At 39.6% G+C, this 18,008-nt stretch overlaps 1 protein-coding gene and 1 non-coding gene across 11 annotated transcripts in view; one reads left to right on the forward strand and one right to left on the reverse strand.

Moving 5' to 3' along the window:
* The window catches only part of LOC119243497 (prolyl 4-hydroxylase subunit alpha-2-like), a 143,568-nt gene that overhangs the window by 15,246 nt on the left and 110,314 nt on the right, over positions 1-18,008 (forward strand). For 8 of the 10 annotated variants that reach the window (XM_054694427.1, XM_054694428.1, XM_054694429.1 and 5 more), the window contains exons 5-12: positions 1,060-1,197; positions 2,329-2,568; positions 9,062-9,249; positions 11,402-11,578; positions 13,349-13,419; positions 14,054-14,153; positions 14,644-14,697; positions 16,449-16,514. In XM_054694427.1, the coding sequence (XP_054550402.1) occupies positions 1,060-1,197; positions 2,329-2,568; positions 9,062-9,249; positions 11,402-11,578; positions 13,349-13,419; positions 14,054-14,153; positions 14,644-14,697; positions 16,449-16,514 (1,034 nt within the window). The remainder of the gene's footprint in view (positions 1-1,059; positions 1,198-2,328; positions 2,569-9,061; positions 9,250-11,401; positions 11,579-13,348; positions 13,420-14,053; positions 14,154-14,643; positions 14,698-16,448; positions 16,515-18,008) is intronic. The other 2 variants (XM_054694435.1, XM_054694433.1) reach the window with 2 other exon arrangements.
* Positions 1,931-2,037, reverse strand: LOC119243914 (U6 spliceosomal RNA). The gene has a single exon (XR_005124898.1). It is a non-coding gene; the product is annotated as a U6 spliceosomal RNA (small nuclear RNA).

The following is an 18,008-nucleotide window of genomic DNA, read 5'->3' on the forward strand; positions in this document are numbered from 1 at the left end:
ACTTAACAGATGTTCTCAAAATTTATCCACGTTGTAGCAAACTTTCAAATGTACTCCCAGAGTTCCAATCATTTAAGACAATTTCTGGCAGTACAGTTATTATTTAGGTGGAAAGACAGAATCCTGGCTCTTCCTACACCTCTGTATTATCTGATGTCACTCTGGACTCTGCATTTTGCTTACTTTGTACTTTTACCTTTCTGTTCTTCAGACTGGGCAATCTCTTTTGATCTGCCTTCAAGGTCAGTGATTATGTATGTATGTATGTATTTATATCTGCTGATAATCCCCGCTAGTGAATTTTACATTACAGTTCTTGTATTTTACAATGCCGGATTTCTATTTGTTTTTTTTCCCTCATACTTTCACTCTATATTGTTACTCTCTTTTTTGGTGAGACATCAATCTTATTCTTCCCTTTAATTTTTTAGACATAATTGCCTTTAATTCTTTGGAAATATTTATAATAGTTTTTTTTTCAGGTGTTTCTCTTCTGTATCACTTAGTTACAGTAAATGCATCAAGAAAGGGTGAATAATGCTTCCACCATCTTAATTTTTGCATTTTTACTTTGAGGAGGAGGATTGTTTATAATAGTTTATTTAAGTTTTATTTAATAAATTCAATTATGGGCTTCCAGTCTTCTTTTATGGACTTCCAGCTTTTCTGTATAGAGCTATACTTTTCTATTTTTTTTTTGCATGCCTTGTATTTTTGGAATCTAAAAATTGGACACAAGTAATATAACATGGTAATTCTGGAAATCAAATTTCCCCCTACCAAGGTTTGTGGTGGTATTGGTGATGTGTTTCATGGTATAATTCTGTACTGTATTTATTCTTTGTCTTGTGTGGCCACTTAAGTCATAGTTTTAAGGAGTGTTTGCCCCAGTCCTTCCATTTCCACTATTTCTAGATGATTTCAGTTTTATGCAAAGTAGATTGCATTGGGGTCATATTGCATGCTCTTATCTGTACTTTACTTGATTTCTCGCCTCTTAATTTTATGTGTTCTTTTTTACCTCTCTCCTTTGCTTTTTGCCTCTGTGGAATGTGAAAGAGTTTGCTGCTAGGCTCACATCTATGCGTAGGTTTTTCCCTACAGAGGAAGATGAAATTGGGGCTGCTAAAGCCCTGCTGCTCCTTCAGCGTACATACAAACTGGATCTGAAAGCTCTTTCTCAGGGTATCCTACCAGGTAAGCAATGTTCATGGGTTTTATTTGTGAATAGTTGCTTTAAAGTTGTTCTTTTTTTTGCCTTTTGAACTTGCTAGTTTTTCCTGTAGGACTTGAGAAATATAGAAAAAGAAGCGACTTTAGCTCTATTATCTTTTAGAATATCAGTCTTGTGGTTGTGATGTATTCTGGGTATTCTGAACCTTTCATGGGGATCTGGAAGAGGAAAACCAGGAAGACTTTACGTTTCAGGAAATAGAGATCTGACTTTAGAAATGAGAGAAATTGAACAGTAATCTCTTGTGAGTGCCTGTGGTATATTAGGCAGATTACTTTTAGTATCCTGCTTCATCAGGTATAGCCTTTATTAGTGTTTCCTTTATCATCTTAGATCATAACCTGTCCATATCTCCTGTTCTGTACTTACTCTCTTCACCCCACAGTACCCCTTTAAAAATGTTTTTTTTGGGGGGGGCCTCCCTGGTTGCACGGCGGTTGAGCGCTGGGTTGCGAAGCTGCCCACAGCCTCTGCAGCACCAGTTTGATCCCCAGCTGCTCCCTGGCCACTGGAGGAGGGTCCCACATGGCGCGCAGACCTCTCCTGCCGCCCGCTGCTCCCCTCAGCAATGTACTTCGGTCCTTCTGCCTGCTCTGCTCCCCGCTCTGGCTCTGGTGAATTCTCTCACCCTCCTGCGCTTCTGACTATACCCAGTGCTTGTATAAATAAATTAAAAAAGAGGAAAAAAATGTTTTTTTTAATGTGAAACACTTCATGAATTTTCATGGCATTCTTACACAGGGGCCATGCTAATCTTCTTTGTAGCATTCCTGCTTTACTATATATGCTCCTGAAGTGAGCACCACCCATCCCTTTTAAACAAATTATATCCCCATCAATCCACTGGTTTGTGGGAGCTTACCTCAGTACCTTCTGTTGGGGGTAAACCCTTTACCTTAACCAAACATAGATATAAAGATAACATGATTATTTTATGAAACATGTATCTGGAGATTAAATATGAAAGGAAATAGCTGAAAATAATTGTTGAATTTTTGGTAAGGGAATGGAATAGGGTGAATCTTTTCTTTATTGATCCTACCGATCACCCTTATGTCCTTTATTAGGAATAACACTGTTCTTATTGCTTCTAGGAACCAAGTATCGCGCTCTCATGAGTGTTAGTGATTGCTTCAGACTGGGCCAGACCGCCTACAATATCAGTGACTTTCATCACTCAATGCTTTGGATGAAACAGGCACTGAGGCAATTGAATACAGGGGAGCAAAGCCCTATCTCTAAGGTCCAGGTCCTGGATTATCTCATTAATGTCAGCTTCCAGCTTGGGGACCTGTACAGGTCTGTGGACTTCACCCATCAACTGCTTTCTCTTGGTAATACTCAGATACTCATACTCAAAGTGATATAGAGCAAGTGATTTGTTCTGTCTTGGCTTGACCCTTTATTTTTTTAATTTTATTTTTATATTCCCCATACAATTACAACCCCCTTATTTTGACCCCAATCCCTCCTTCCCCCCCACCATAGTGTGTCTCTGGTTCGTAGTTGTTTGTTGATTTTAATTTTTTCTTTCTTATAGTTATTCTTTTTCCTGGTCCATTATTTAGGTTTTATAGATTCCTGCTATGAGTGAGACCATCCGGTATTTTTCTTTTCCTTTCTGGCTTATTTCACTGAGCATGATCCCTTTCAGCTCCATCCATGTTGTGCAAATTTCATGTGTTTATCTTTTATATTGCTGAGTAATATTCCATTGTGTATATGTACCACATTTTCTTGATCCAGTCATCTATTTTTGGGCATTTGTGTTGTTTCCAAAGCCTAGCTATTGTAAATAGTGCTGCTATAAACATAGGGGTACAGGTGCTCTTTGGAATTAATGTTTCTATGTCCTTTGGGTAAATACCTAGGAGTGGAATTGCTGGATCATATGGAAGCTCTATCTTTAGTAGGTTGAGGAATCTTCACACAGCTTTCCATGGTGGTTGGACCAGTTTGCACTCCTACCAGCAGTGCAGGAGAGTTCTTTTTTTCTCTACATCCTCTTGGCTTGACCCTTTATCTCAGGGTCAAAGTCATCCCAAAATGGCCCTTGCCCTGACTTTGGGTGGAGTATTCCACAGAACTTTTGTGACTCGGTTGTATTAGCATGGGTTACAGTATGTCTGGTCAAACAAATATATTCCCAAATCTTTTTTTTTTAAAGATTTATTGATTGATTGATTGATATATACATACATACAAGCACTGGGTACAGTCAGAAGCGCGGGAGGGTGAGAGAATTCACCAGAGCCAGAGCGGGAGCAGAGCAGGCAGAAGGACCGAAGTACACTGCTGAGGGGAGCAGCGGGCGGCAGGAGAGGTCTGCAAGCCATGTGGGACCCTCCTCCGGTGGCCAGGGAGCAGCTGGGGATCGAACCGGTGCTGCAGAGGCTGCAGGCAGCTTCGCAACCCAGCGCTCAACCGCTGTGCCACTGGGGAGGCCCTATTCCCAAATCTTAATGACCCAACAGGATACATTTAGTTTTCATTCATGCAAAGTCATATGCTGGTTGGGTGACTCTCCTCTAAATGTTGATTTAAGATATAGATTTCTTTCATTCTAGGATGACTCTGCTATTTTGGAGTCTTTTCATCCTTGTACTTAAGAAATTTCATGATACATGTTAGAGTCCAGGCATGTAATAGCATCTGTCCCTGCTCTCCACATTCTGTTGCCCAGAACTATCGAGGCACTACTCTAAAATCAAGGAAGGTTGTGAGATGTAGAGTTTTTCTGTACCCAGAAAAATGAAATAGGAGTGATGAACAAATAGTATTTCACCTAGTAGTGGACATTTACTAAAGAGGTACATATACAGTGAAAATTCTAACTATGTGTTTTGGTATAGTATTTTTTTTTTTTTTACTTTTTTTTTTTAAGATTTATTTATTTATGCAGACAAGAGCTGTGGTATAGGCCAGAGGTGCAGGGGGTGAGAGGATTCACCAGAGACAGAGTGGGGAACAGAACAGGCAGATTGACTGAAGTACACTGCTGAGGGGAGCAGCAGGTGAGTCAGGAGAGGTTTGCCGCGCCATGTGGGTTGCTCCCTGGCTGGCTGGGGAATCGAACTTGTGCTGAGGCTGCAGACAGCTTCATAGGTTGCGTCTTAATCCCTTATGCCACCAGGAAGGCCCTGTTTTGGTATAGTATTAATCATTTAATGCATCGTCTTACTGAAGAAATGATTGCGGTACAGCCCACTTGTTCTTTGGTTCCTAAGCAAACTTAGATGTAATGATAACTTAATTATTTTCTTATGTATGTATTTAGTGATAAAATAGGAAAGTAAAAAACTGAAGAAGGCGGCTACTTTTAGGACCTGGGAATAGAGAGGAAGGAGTTGAAGTAGGTGATTACAATTCTTTTAATAAGCTTTTAAGAACTATTTGAATTTAAAATGTAGGCATTGACCTCAAACTATTAAGCAGAGAATCCTTTCACCATCAAAATGGTTTTATTCATATACAACAAAAAATAATTTGAAAAGTACGGTCTCATCGCAAAACATGCACATACTTCACCAGAACAAAAAGAGAAATATAAATAAATTCTTCTGTGGATTTTAGAGGGGTGTTATAAATGAAGAGTTCATTGAGGAAACTGGGAATTTAAAGTATAGTGGCATTTGTTGTGTTATGGCATTCTCTGTTCAGCTGGGCTGTTGCTCGGCTGGGACAACAAAGCAGTATCACTTTAGATGCAAGGTTTGTTTAACTGTTTACTGTTCACTGAGTGCATGTGTAAACTCTTCTAGCCTCCAAACCTCATTTAAATATGGGTTATGCATATTACCTTTCACATGAATTTGTATGTCTTTTTTTTTTTTTATAAATTATTTTATTTTATTTTTTTTTAAACTTTTTTTTTTTTTTAATAGAGGCATGTTTTATTTATTTATTTATTTTGTTTATGCATGCACTGGGTACAGTCAGAAGCACGGGAGGGTGAGAGAATTCACCAGAGCCAGAGCGGGGAGCAGAGCAGGCAGAAGGACCGAAGTACACTGCTGAGGGGAGCAGCGGGCGGCAGGAGACTTCTGCGCGCCATGTGGGACCCTCCTCCGGTGGCCGGGGAGCAGCTGGGGATCGAACCGGCACCGCAGAGGCCGCGGGCAGCTTTGCAACCCAGCGCTCAACCGCTGCGCCACCGGGGAGGCCCTGTATGTCTTTTATAAGATAAATTATAGGAAGAATAAACCCCATTGGTATATTGGAGCGGTGACTGTGAAATCATGACATTTAAATTGATAAAGGGGATATCAAAAAGAGAGTGAGAGGCCATTAGGAAGTTAGAATTTATGCATATCCACTAACTCTTAACCTCTTGGTGATGTTACTGAACTCATGGGGTTCTTCACTTTATTTGCATCAGCCAATTGATCAGACCTGTTGGGGATACTAGTGGTAAAGAGAATTTTATTATTCTTATCAAGCAAAGAGATGTGTTAGTCACTCTCAAAGCACCATCTTTCCTTCCTTCCTAAAGGGAATGAGGCTCTTTATGTGACTGTTGGTATTTGAACAGGGCAGGGGCAAGGTGGAATATCCAGATTCTTGACTAGACTGGTACGTTGTTGTTTCATGACCAGATTATGCCTCTAATAGATTGTATATTCAGAAAATGGTAGCTAAGTGTTCCCTTGAGTAGGAATTTTGCTATGTAAATGTTAAGGAACCTAAGGTAATTTTTGGTTGTGGAACTGAAACAGTGCCACAGCACAGTGCAATATGGGCCAAAGGACAGTGCCACGGTAGGGAACAGGTCACTGTCTATGTCACCTGTGCACTCAATTGCAAGACCACTCAGGGTTCAACTACAACAGAGTTTATTTATAAAAGAGAGAGAAGTGGGAGAGAAGTTGGGAGGAAGGAAAGAGAGGCAGCACCAGAGATAGTAGCAATGATTTGAAGGCCACGAAGGTCTTGAAGTTCTCAGCAGAGGTGGCAGCACAGATGTCAGCAACAGCAATCCACAGACTGGGCCCAGGCAGCAGTGAACACTGGACCAGGCAACACCAAAGGCAACAGCATCAGCCAGTGGTGCCAAACATGTCATTGGCAGGGACCAGTGTTAATTGCTCTCAGAGATGCGAGTCATAAAGCCAATAGCAACCAGCTCTTAGGGACATCTAACACAGGACCACTGGTGTCATTCGACATGCAACGCCAGAGGTAGCTGGAAGTCAGACCTGTGAAGCCTTGGTGCCAAAAGAAAGGGTTCAGTGTTACAGCTTCCAGATGAATCTGATGTTCCTCCAAGTACCTCTTCAAATCCTCTTCAAGTTTTCTTCCAAGCTCCCTCACTGGCTTAAATCCTCTCCAGGGTGCTCACCTTTTGCACCTGATTGGTCCTTTTAATTGAGTGGCATCCATGGGATCTCCAAACAGCAATGGGAAGCTTACCATCCTATATATGCGTAATTGTTAAAAGGGGTAGGGTAAAGTCAGGGGGTAGGTCTGCTCTTATTTGCATAACTGCCAAAGAGGGAAGGAGGCAACTCCAATACCAGCTGTTTGATTGGTGCTATTTAAGCTCCACTCAGATTGGTTCTTTCTTTAGTATATCCTAGGGCCTGCCCAGACTGGTCCTGCATTGAGGTCAGGACAGGCTCCTGGGCTGGAGGGTTCCAGTAATTTAAGGGTCTAATAATTTAGGGAGTCTTGCTTAAAGGGTCCTACTTCAGGGACCTCTCTGCACATGTTGCTTTAGGGCTTAGCCAGTTTGGGCAGAATTAGACAGCTCTAAACAGCCTTAAGGATTTTCCCTGGTAACACAAGTCTGTTTTGTCACCTTTTTATCTTTTGAATTTATAGCTGCACATATCACCACCATCCTAATACCTGAAACTGGGAAGTTTGGAATATCTAGATTGCTGCAAGCTTTAACAGAAAAGACTGATAAATACTAGCAGAATTTCTGCTTCAAAAAGGACAATCTTTCATCTACACAGGCATGCAGACATACCTCCCTTTTGCCTGTTTTCCCCTTTTAAAAATTTTTATTAGTTTACGTATAAACGGCAGCTCTGTCTATTTTAGCTTTGTATTTTTCTTCCTGCATTGGAACACTTACTGGCTTTGCAGAGTGTAAGATTACCATTATCTGAAATAAAAGCCTTGTTTTCACTTACAAATGAAATGCTGACTTATGGTTGAATTATTTGTACCAATATAAAGCTGTCTTTAAGTAACAGGGCTCACAATTGAGGCATTCTCTTTTCTGATAAATCTATTCTAACATCCCTCTCTTCCTATGTACTAGTATATCTTCTATTTGTTCCATAGTAGTCTGTGATTCCCTCTACCATATGTTTACTGTGCTTTATTTTGTTTGTATCACCTTTATGAAATTGTTCCCCCCCAAGCAAAGACTTACTTTTACTTTTTTTTATTTTTTTCAACTCCTAGTGTAATACTAAACACTTAGTTTGATCTGTGTTTACTGAATGTGATGTATAGTAGACATATATATTTGGTCTTCATTTGTTATATTAATGAGGTGAGTTTTGAAAAACTTCTAGATACTTAAGGATGAGGGCTACTTGCCAGGGGCACTAACCACGTTAATCACTTGGTTAAGGTTTTAGGACTTTCAGTCCCATGCCCCTGACCTTCAGTGAAACACACCTCCAAAGGCCAATGACTTAATCATTGCAAATTTGTATTGAAGCCTCCTTAAAAACCGAAAGGGTGAGATTTGGAGAGCTTCAGAGTGGGTGAATCTGTGGATGTGCTGGGAGAGTTGTATGCCCAGACAACGTGGAAGCTCTGCACTCCCTCCCACATGCTTTGTCCTGTGCATCTCTTCCATCTGGCTGTTCCTAAATTATATCCTTGTATGATAAGCTGTTAATTTTCAGTAAAGTAAGATGTTTCATAAGTTCTGTGAGCCACTCTAGCAAATTAATTGAATGCAAGTTCGAACTTCCAGTCTGTAGCCAATACATCAGAAACATTGATTGCCATGCCTAAAGCAGTGTGGGGGAAAGGACTAAACCCTTTATATCACTAAACTCTTAAAGCTGCAGAATCTGGGGTTATCTCTAGGTAGATAATATTAAAATTGAGTTAAATTATAGGAATTACTTGGTGGTATTGGAAAATCCACAAACTGGAAACAGAGTCAGAACTGTAATGAATAATTGAAATTATTGTAGGAAGGAAGTGTTAACTAAAGAAATAGTTAATTCTTTAATCATTTAATTCTTTAATTAGCTAACTATGTTTCTCCTCTGTGACTCTGAGGGTTAGCCCTAGAACATACGAATAGAGTACACAGACACAGGGTTCTGTATGAAGAGAAAAGACATAATTGCCAAAAAGTGGAAGGAGCTCCTTGATAGGTGGTACATTCCCTTTTTAGAGGAAGACGTTACATAAAAGGCAACCAATAAATAGAAGTATTATAGAGCCAGCTCATTGTTACTAAATTTAGCAAATGTTGTATCTGTCAAAAAAGTGAGATATATTCTTTTTCCCAGAATATCTTGTGGTATTATGGGGATGGCATTGGTAGATTAGACATACAAACAGATAAAGTCAGAGGATTTTGCAAAGCGATATGATAGAGTTTCAAAGTGCAGTAGGAGCTTGGTGAAAGGTACTCCAGAACTGGATTCATAATCACTTCACATGACCAGAGGGCCACCTCTAATTTGATTGTGTTATGTTTTCTTTTGAAATGAGCAGTTAAACCTCATCAACACCTCTTTTATAAGTTTGGAAAGATTTCACATTCTTAGACTTTGCTGCCCTGACTTAGATTAGGAAAATTTTTCTTATGTTGACAATACTGATTGTTGTTTGCTTTTCTTTGTTCAGACTACTCTCATGAACAAGCCCAATTGAATCTGCCATACTTTGTAAAATTATTGGAGGAAGAAAAAGCAGGAAAGCTTGGAAATGGGGGATCAGAGACCAAACAGGAGTCACTGAGCAGTGGTCAGCAGAAACATCTAAAAGAGCAGGAAGTCTATGAGAGCCTGTGCCGAGGAGAGGGTGTCAAACTTGTAAGATGGGAATGAGGGTCCGCGGGGTTGAAAGAATTGCTTATGGACTTAGGAGATTTTAAGTTCACTTGGCAATGTGAATACTTGAAGCTCTGAGCTTTGGAGAGCCAGATTTGAGAAAACATGCTAGTTTTGAACCTGTTCTTTGAATGCACCATTGGGTCTTTTTCAGTGTTACAGTTATAGTAAACGTTTATTTAAATTGATGACTAATTATATATTAGACATTAAGATAATTACATATTATTTACTCAACAATTTTGTATTATATTTCTATGGAAAAGAATTAAGCAGTTTTTTTTTTCAGTCCTTCAAATCTTTTTTGTGACCTACTTTATAAAACTTGAAAAATAGTTTGTTACTGTCTTTGGAAAAATACTTTTTGCGTATATTTTGGCATAGCTAGCATTAATGTTTTGCACCCACTATCTTTTTGGATCAGTGATAATGATATGTGTGTAAAATGAATATATGACCCTGCCCTGCTCTAGAAGAATGTAGTATAAAAAAGGGAAATTAAAAACATGCCATAATTTTTTTTATTTTATATATTTTTTACATCATTTTTCATTTTTGTGCAATGTATGCATTTTCATCATGGTTATAGTCCCCATACAATTCCCACCCCCTCTTGTTTTCATCCTTTCCCCCCCCCCCAGCCCTCATAGAGTGTCTCTGGTTTATAGTTGCTTGTTGATTTTGATTTTTACTTTATTATAATTAGTATTTTTCCTAGTCTCTTATTTAGGTTTTCTAAATTCCTGCTATGAGTGAGACCATTCGGTATTTTTCTTTTTCTTTCTGGCTTATTTCGCTGAGCATAATTCCTTCCAGTTCCATCCATGTTGCTGCAAATTGAATGAGCTCATCTTTTTTGATTGCTGAGTAATTCTCCATTGTGTATATGTACCACATCTTCTTGATCCAGTCATCTATTTTTGGGCATTTGGGTTGTTTCCATAGCTTAGCTATTGTAAATAGTGCTGCTATAAACATAAGGGTGCAGGTGCCCTTTTGAATTAATGTAAAAATATGTCATAATTTAATAGTGATATGTATAAGGTTTGGTGGTAATATGAAGATATTATAAACTCTACTTTAGGACAAGGAAGAATGAAGTTTCTTAAAGAAAGAACTCTTACACTAGATTACCATGTGACAGTGTATTAAGAGAAACTTTAGGCTAAGTCTGCATAGTGTGCAAAATGTATAGTAAGAAAAATTATACTGTGCTTTGAGAACAGCAAGCATTTTTTTATGTTAGTGAAATACAAAATTTGAGAAAAGAAACTACTGTGTATCAGATTTAATATATGCAGCCTTATATCATGGAAGGCTAGGTAAATTATGATATAGACCGGGACTTTACTTTCTTAGGCAGTGACATGCATAGGGATCACTGAGGGATGATAAAATGTAGATTCTGATTCAGCAATGTTGGGGTAGAGCCCAAGATTCTGTTTCTAACAATCTCCCAGCCAGTGCTAGTGGAAATGGCACATTATAAGTAGAAAGGCTACAGAGAACAGAAACTACTTAATTGTTCAATTAGGAAGTGATGCAGTCACTCCTGGACATTATAGGAAGCTGGATGGAAGGAAAAGGATCATGTAAGATGAATTGTCACTGTTATGCATGTCCAGAGCAAGGGTGGCCTCCCTCTAGGGCTTGTGCATGAGAGGAGGGATGTTTCTGAGAGAGTGGAAGACATTGACTTATTTATATGCCCTTTATGCTGACCAAGATATGGCATTTTGTATTCTTTCTTTTTCTTTTTCTTTTTTTTTAAGATTTATTTATTCATGCATACAAGAACCAGGGTTCAGGCCAGATGCACAGGAGAGTAAGAGGATTCACCAGAGACAGAGTGGGGAACAGAACAGGCAGACTGATGAAATATGCTGCTGAGGGGAGCAGCAGACGAGACAGGAGAGGTCTGCTGCACCATGTGGGAATCTCGCCAGCTGGCCGGGATTAAACTGGTGCTGCAGAGGCTGTGGACAGCCTCACAGTGCTGTGCTCAACCTCCTGTGCCACCAGGGGAGGCCCCATTTTGTATTCTTTCTGAGGGAAAAAGTAAATGGACCTAAAAAATGAGGCCAGTTTTTCTGTACCCAGACTTAGATCAGGGCTTGTGCTTTCTGCTCCCCAGACACCACAGAAGCAGAAGAGGCTTTTTTGTAGATACCACCATGGCAACAAGATGCCACAGTTGCTCATTGCCCCATTCAAAGAAGAGGACGAGTGGGACACCCCACACATTGTCAGGTACCATGATGTCATGTCAGATGAGGAAATCAAGAGGATCAAAGAGATTGCGAAACCCAAAGTAAGTTTCTCAGTTGATCCTGACCACGTTTCCCTCTGCCACCCGCTGGGATCTACCTTGCTGTTATTATTTTGGAGAAACTTAATGGAAATGCAGTTTTCTTAATTTAAAAAAAGACTTATTTTAGAGCAGTTTCATTTTTACAATAAAATTGATAAGACAGTGCAGTGATTTCCCATAAATCCCCTTCCCTCACATATAACAGTCTTCCCTACACTCAGTATCACTTACCAGAATGGTACTATTTTGCCAAGGATGAACCTATGTTGACACATCTTAATCACTCAATTTCCCTAGTTTACATTAGAGTATGTTTGTGCTATACATTCAGTGGGATTAGACATATGTATAATGACATTTATTCATCATTATAATTTCATACCGAACATTTCAACTGATCTGAAAACCCTCTGAGTTCTGCCTATTCATTCCTCCCCACCTGACATCCACTCATCATTTTATTGTCTCCATTGTTTTGTCTTTTCCAGAATGTCAAATAGTTGGAATCACACAGCTTGTAGCCTTCTCAGAAGGTTGACTTCTTTCACTTGCTAATAGGCAGTTTCTGCTTAGAAATATGCTGCTAATATTACAGGGATTCCCTTGTACATTACTAGTTATTTTCTCTTGCTGCTCTTAAGGTTTTCTGATTGTCTTTAATTTTTGGCAGTTTAATTATAATGTGCCTTGGTGTGGACCTCTTTGGGTTCATTGTATTGGAACTCTCCAGGTTTCCTGGAAGTAGATATCCATTTCTTCCCCATGTTAGGGAATTTTCAGTCATTATTTTTCCAAGTAAGTTTTCTGTCCTTTTCTTTGTGTCTCATCCCTGGGGCCCTAGTAATGTGAAAGTTGATCCACCTGATTGTCTCTCAAATTGTCTTGTGTCTCTCATTTTTTTTTTCTTTTTACTGTTTGGATAAATTCCACTTTATTTTTTTTTTAAGATTGATTTTTTTATGCATACAAGAGCTGGGGTTTAGGCCAGACGTGTGGGGGGTGAGAGGATTCACCAGAGACAGAGTGGAGTACAGAACAGGCAGATCGACCAAAGCACACTGCTGAGGGGAGCAGCGGGTGAGACAGGAGAGGTCTACTCTGCTATGTGGGTTGCGCCCTAGGCGGCCAGGGATTGAACTCATGGTGCAGAGGCTGCCAATAGCTTCACAGGTTGCATCTTAACCCCTTGTGCCACCAGGGAGGCCCAAAATGAGGATTATTTTAATAGGGAAAGGAGTAAAAACAATATCATATAGGTCACTATTCTGCCTCATCTGGTCAATGCCTAAGTGAGAATTGGCATGCCTAAGTGAGGGATACTTATGAATTTAATATATTATTATCCAAAGTTTTTTGTATGCTTGAAATAGCTCAGAATAAATTCTTTTAAAAAATGGGGCCTCCCTGGTGGCACAAGAGTTTGAGTGCAGCGCTGTGAAGCTATCTGAAGCCTCTGCAGTACTTGTTCGATCCCGGCAGTCTGGGGAGATACCCACATGGCGCAGCAGACCTCTCCTGTCTCGCCCGCTGCTCCTCTCAGCAGTAGTATTTCAGTCAGTCTGCCTGTTCTGTTCCCTGCTCTGTCTCTGGTGAATCTTCTTACCCTCCCGCACATTTAGCCTGAACCCCAGTTCTTGTATGCATGAATAAATAAATTGTTAAAAGAAATGAATGAGTTAATGATAGTTCTATATCCATGATTTCTGGATATAAGTTGATAGTTAGGGATATAAACTGAGACTATACTCATTCTCAGTTTCTATTCCCTAGTTGAGAAGATCCAGAATCTTTGCTAGTGCTTCAGATTTTGTGGAATCAGATGAAATCAGGGTCAGCCAAAGGTAATCTGGGGATGGAGTGGTTTGGCATCCTACTTATATATGTGAGAGTTCTCAGACATGGCTGTTTACTTTGTGTCTCTCTATTTGTTTACTGTTTGTCTCTTATACTATCCATAGGTAATACAAGACTGTGCATATCTCCATGTATGATTGTGTGTGTATGTGATGTGTGTTTGTTTATAATACCTAGGCATGATTTTGTCCTAGCCTGAATACACTCCTTTTGATTATGATTTGACTTAAATTTTAGTTTGGCTTAAAATATGGTTTGACTTAAAAATTTGGGAAGTCTTATTATATTACCAAAAAGTCACAGTACTAAAATCTTGAAGACTTGAGTACAATCCCAGCTCTGCCGCTTACTGCTTTACAAACTTGTGCAGTTCACTTTTTTAGTATTGTCTCAATCAGATGAAAGATTGAAAGGGATGAGTACCAAGGGCTCCCTGAATGCTGATGTGGGACTTTGAATGTTCTTATATGGCATTTCTGAGCCAGAAATGACAGTTGTGACACACTGTCCAGATGTGAGAAGAATTATTTCTGAACCCCTCTAAACTTTTCCCTCATTTTCTGTCCTATTCTTACTCACCTTGATTCCCTTTTTCCTTCCACCACATTTACCCCCATCCAGTGTATTTCTGGAAGAAGAGGAAGATCCCGTGATTGGCCAAGTGAATCGAAGGATTCAGATAATCACTGGGCTGTCAGATAAAACAGCAGAATTGCTCCAGGTATGCGATATCTGAGTCAGCCTGCAGGGGCTCTATTTCCCTTTCTTGCTCTTTACCATCTGGCAAGTGAGCCATTGTCTCTCTACCCTGAAACTTTCCATTACCCAGCCTTGGAACACTGACTTTGTAATATTGTGGACCTCACTTCTTTACCTCTTCCCACAGAAACCCACCCAGTCTGATTGTTGGCTGCCAACAATCAGCTTCTTTCTTCTTTCTCTGTGTCCACAAATAGCTAGACATTAAGAGCATTTAAGAGCATGGACTGAGGGACCAGAAGGCCTGGGCATAAATGCAAATTTCACTAAGTTCCACATTCTGCTTGATCTTAGTTTCTTTGTTTAGATGCTGGTGTTAAATAAATTGTTGATTGTGTCACTTTTAGGGAGCAGACCTGGGAAGGCAGGTTTTATGGGCTGGCCTGCAGGCTATCCACCTAGATAAACCTGTCTGTTTTTGTTTTGTTTTATTTTATTTTTGTTACTTCTAGGTTGCTGATTATGGTATTGGAGGATTCTTTAGACCTCATTTGGATTATTTTTTGGTAAGAGCAAAATATTACCCATTTGGGCTATGTTTTAGGTGGCAGGATAAGGTCAGGGCTGACATGAGAGGTTTGACAGAAATTTAGAGGCTCGAAATTCTTAGAGATGAATCTTTGGGGACTTTTGAAATCAGAAGACAAGATAACTTTTACCTTCTTCTCCTAATGTGATCTTGTCTCCACCTGGCACCTGGAATAGGGATGAATTCCTGGGCTGGAATATGCTGGAAGAAGAATCACATAGAGTCCTTTGCTCACACCTACAATCCCACTTTCCTGGCTTACTCTGACTCAGGCAGACCTCACTGTCTGCTGATAGGAGGAACACTTTAATCTGTTGCTCTGAGCTCTAATATGTAGTCTAACATAAGCCCCTGGAGTGCCTGAGCCAAAAATAGACTGAAGAGAGACATTTTGTGCTTTGGGAAAGATAAGCTGAATTAGCAAACTAAATAACAAATGTTCCTTTAGTACCTGTGATATTCTGGTTATTCTGCTGAGAACTAGGGATAGGAAGACAAAGAAAACTCTATCATTTCCCATAAAGAGTCCTTGTTATTGTTGTTATTTTTGGTTTTGTTTTTTCTCTGAAATATATAGAGGAACAGCTAATTTAACCCTTTGCACTCCGCTGTCCCCTCTCAGGGGACATTGGTAGCCAATGTTCAGAATGGTTCGGAGTGCAAAGGGTTAAAAAAATTGAGTAAGTGCTGTAAAGGAGTTAATATATACAGTGTTCCTGGTATCCAGTAAACGGGTGTGCAAACTGAACATTCAGAGAAGTCTTCTGTTCTTAAGAGCTAGGTCTGAGCTCAGATTCTTTTTTTTTTTTTAAGATTTTATTTATTTATTTATACAAGCACTGGTTACAGTCAGAAGCGTGGGAGGGTGAGGGAATTCACCAGAGTCAGAGCAGAGAGCAGAGCAGGCAGACTGATGAAGTACACTGCTGAGGGGAGCAGCGGGCAGCAGGAGAAGTCTGCATGCCATGTAGGACCCTCGCCATTGGCTGGGGATCGAACTGGTACTGCAGAGGCTGCAGGCAGCTTTGCAACCCAGCGCTCAACCGCTGCGTTACCGGGGAGGCCCTCAGATTATTTCTTTAAACCTGTACCTTCATAAGAAGATGTCCTGGGCTAAAAAAGGGAAGAATGATGGTATTACACTCCCACACTTCAAACTACACTACAAAGCTATAATAATTCTGGAACAAAACACACAGACCAGTAGAATCAAATTGAGAGCCCAGAAATAAAACCACATATATATGGTCAGCTAATCTATGACAAAAGAGCAAAGAATACATACTAGGACAAGGATAGTCTCTTCAATAGATGGTGCTGGGAAAACTGGACCACTACGTGCAGAAAAATGAATTAGACTACTACCTCACATCATACACAAAATACTCAATGGATAAAAGATTTGAATGTAAGACCTGAAACCATAAAATATATAGAGGAAAACATAGGCAATATACTCCATGACATGCATCTCAGAAACATCTTTGAGGATCATCCCCAGAAGCAAGGAAAACAAAGGGGAAGATAAACACTGCATAGTTTCCATTCTCACCTCCCTATTTGCTTGTATATCCGTCCCAAAAGGGTGGTGTGTCCTTCATTTCATCATGATGGCTCTCATTTTTACATTATATCCTTAGTTATAACAGATAGAAAAGCAGTCATTTATCATGCTTCATAACTTGTTAAGCCTAAGACCTGCATATTTACTTTCACTTAATACCACAGGGACCTGGGATCAAATCTTTGGATATTGACGGCATAGGGGATCGTGTGGCCACATTCTTGAGCTACGTAAGTGTGATCAATACTGAATTGCCCTATGAGCCCATTAGTCATGGACTGGAAGGGCCCCTACTGAATCAAAATACTGAGACTTGGGATATAGAAATTTGCATGCGTAGAAACACCCCAGAAAGTTCTAATCAACCTGTTACAGGAGCTGCTGTCACTGAGGAATTAGAAGTGGAGAAAGAAGGAAAGTATAGAGGAGAAAAATCTCCTGGGGGACTTTTACATTTTATACAGCACCTATTCATTCTATTACTCCTTCAGTTTCAGTCCACTGAGGAGTAAAAAATGCTGAGAATCATTTGTTTTCCCAATCAGCTATGATATCCTCCACTGGACAAAGACTAGTTTTTTAATTCTTAAAATAATCATTTTATTTTAAAGTGAATTTTAAAAATAAGCAATGAGGGGAAAAAATTCTGAGTCTTGAGACATATACCAGGTATTTTTTACTGCCTTTCTTTTTCTACCCATAATTGTATCAAATAATGCTCATGTTATCACACTGTTTTAAGATTTCTTATCTCTAAAGGTGTAATAGATTTAGACTTCTACTTTTGTGAGGGACAGTCCCAGAGAATATTGCTTATAACTAGTGACTACTTCAAAGGGAAAATACTTCTTACTCATTTTTATTCATTCCCCTTGAAAAGAAATGCATGGCATTATTGAAATTGTCATACTTTTACTCAAGGTGAAATTGATACAGTATGAAAATTCTTTACAGTTCTTTAATAATAGCATCATTGATGAGCAGAAAAGAAAAAGAACTCTATTTTTTCAAGGATTTATTTATTTATGCATACAAGAGCTGGGGTACAGGCCAGAGGTGCAGGAGCGTGAGAGGATTCTCCAGAGACAGAGTGGGGAACAGAACAGGCAGACTGACTAAAATACACTGCTCAGGGGAGCAGCGGGTGAGGCAGGAGAGGTTTGCTTCATCATGTGGGTTGCTTCCTGGCCGGCCAGGAATTGAACTCGTGCTACAAAGGGTGCAGATTGCTTCATAGTGTGGTACTTAACCCCTTGCACCACCAGGGAGGCCCAAGAACTCAGTTTAGACAAGGAGTTTTTTTTTTTAAGTTGAGGTAGCACTGGTTTATGATGTTTGTGTTTTAGAGGTATAGGATCTCCCCCTTCAGCTGTTGTTGTACACACCCACTACCAAAGCATCCACAGTCCCCCACCATAGTTCACTGTGCTCCCTCCTCTCTCCAAGGCATGTTTTCTTCATTCTTTTTCTTTCTGTTCTTCAGACTTTGTAATCTCAAATCACCTATCCTCATGTTGCTGGGCCTTTTTTTTAATTTGTTCAAATCTGTTGTTGAGATGATCTAGTTAATTTTTTTCACTTTAGTCATTGAGCTTAACTCTAAGATTTGAAAGTATTCAGTAAAACTGTTTAGTACTTTTTAAAATATAGTTTATATATTTGTATTGATATTCTGTATTTGGTGAGATATTACTATCATACCTTTAATTCAGTAGGCATAACTT

This window comes from Talpa occidentalis, unplaced genomic scaffold, assembly GCF_014898055.3.
Source record: "Talpa occidentalis isolate TD23 unplaced genomic scaffold, MPIMG_talOcc4v2.1 talOcc4.13, whole genome shotgun sequence".
Classification (NCBI taxonomy): domain Eukaryota; kingdom Metazoa; phylum Chordata; class Mammalia; order Eulipotyphla; family Talpidae; genus Talpa; species Talpa occidentalis.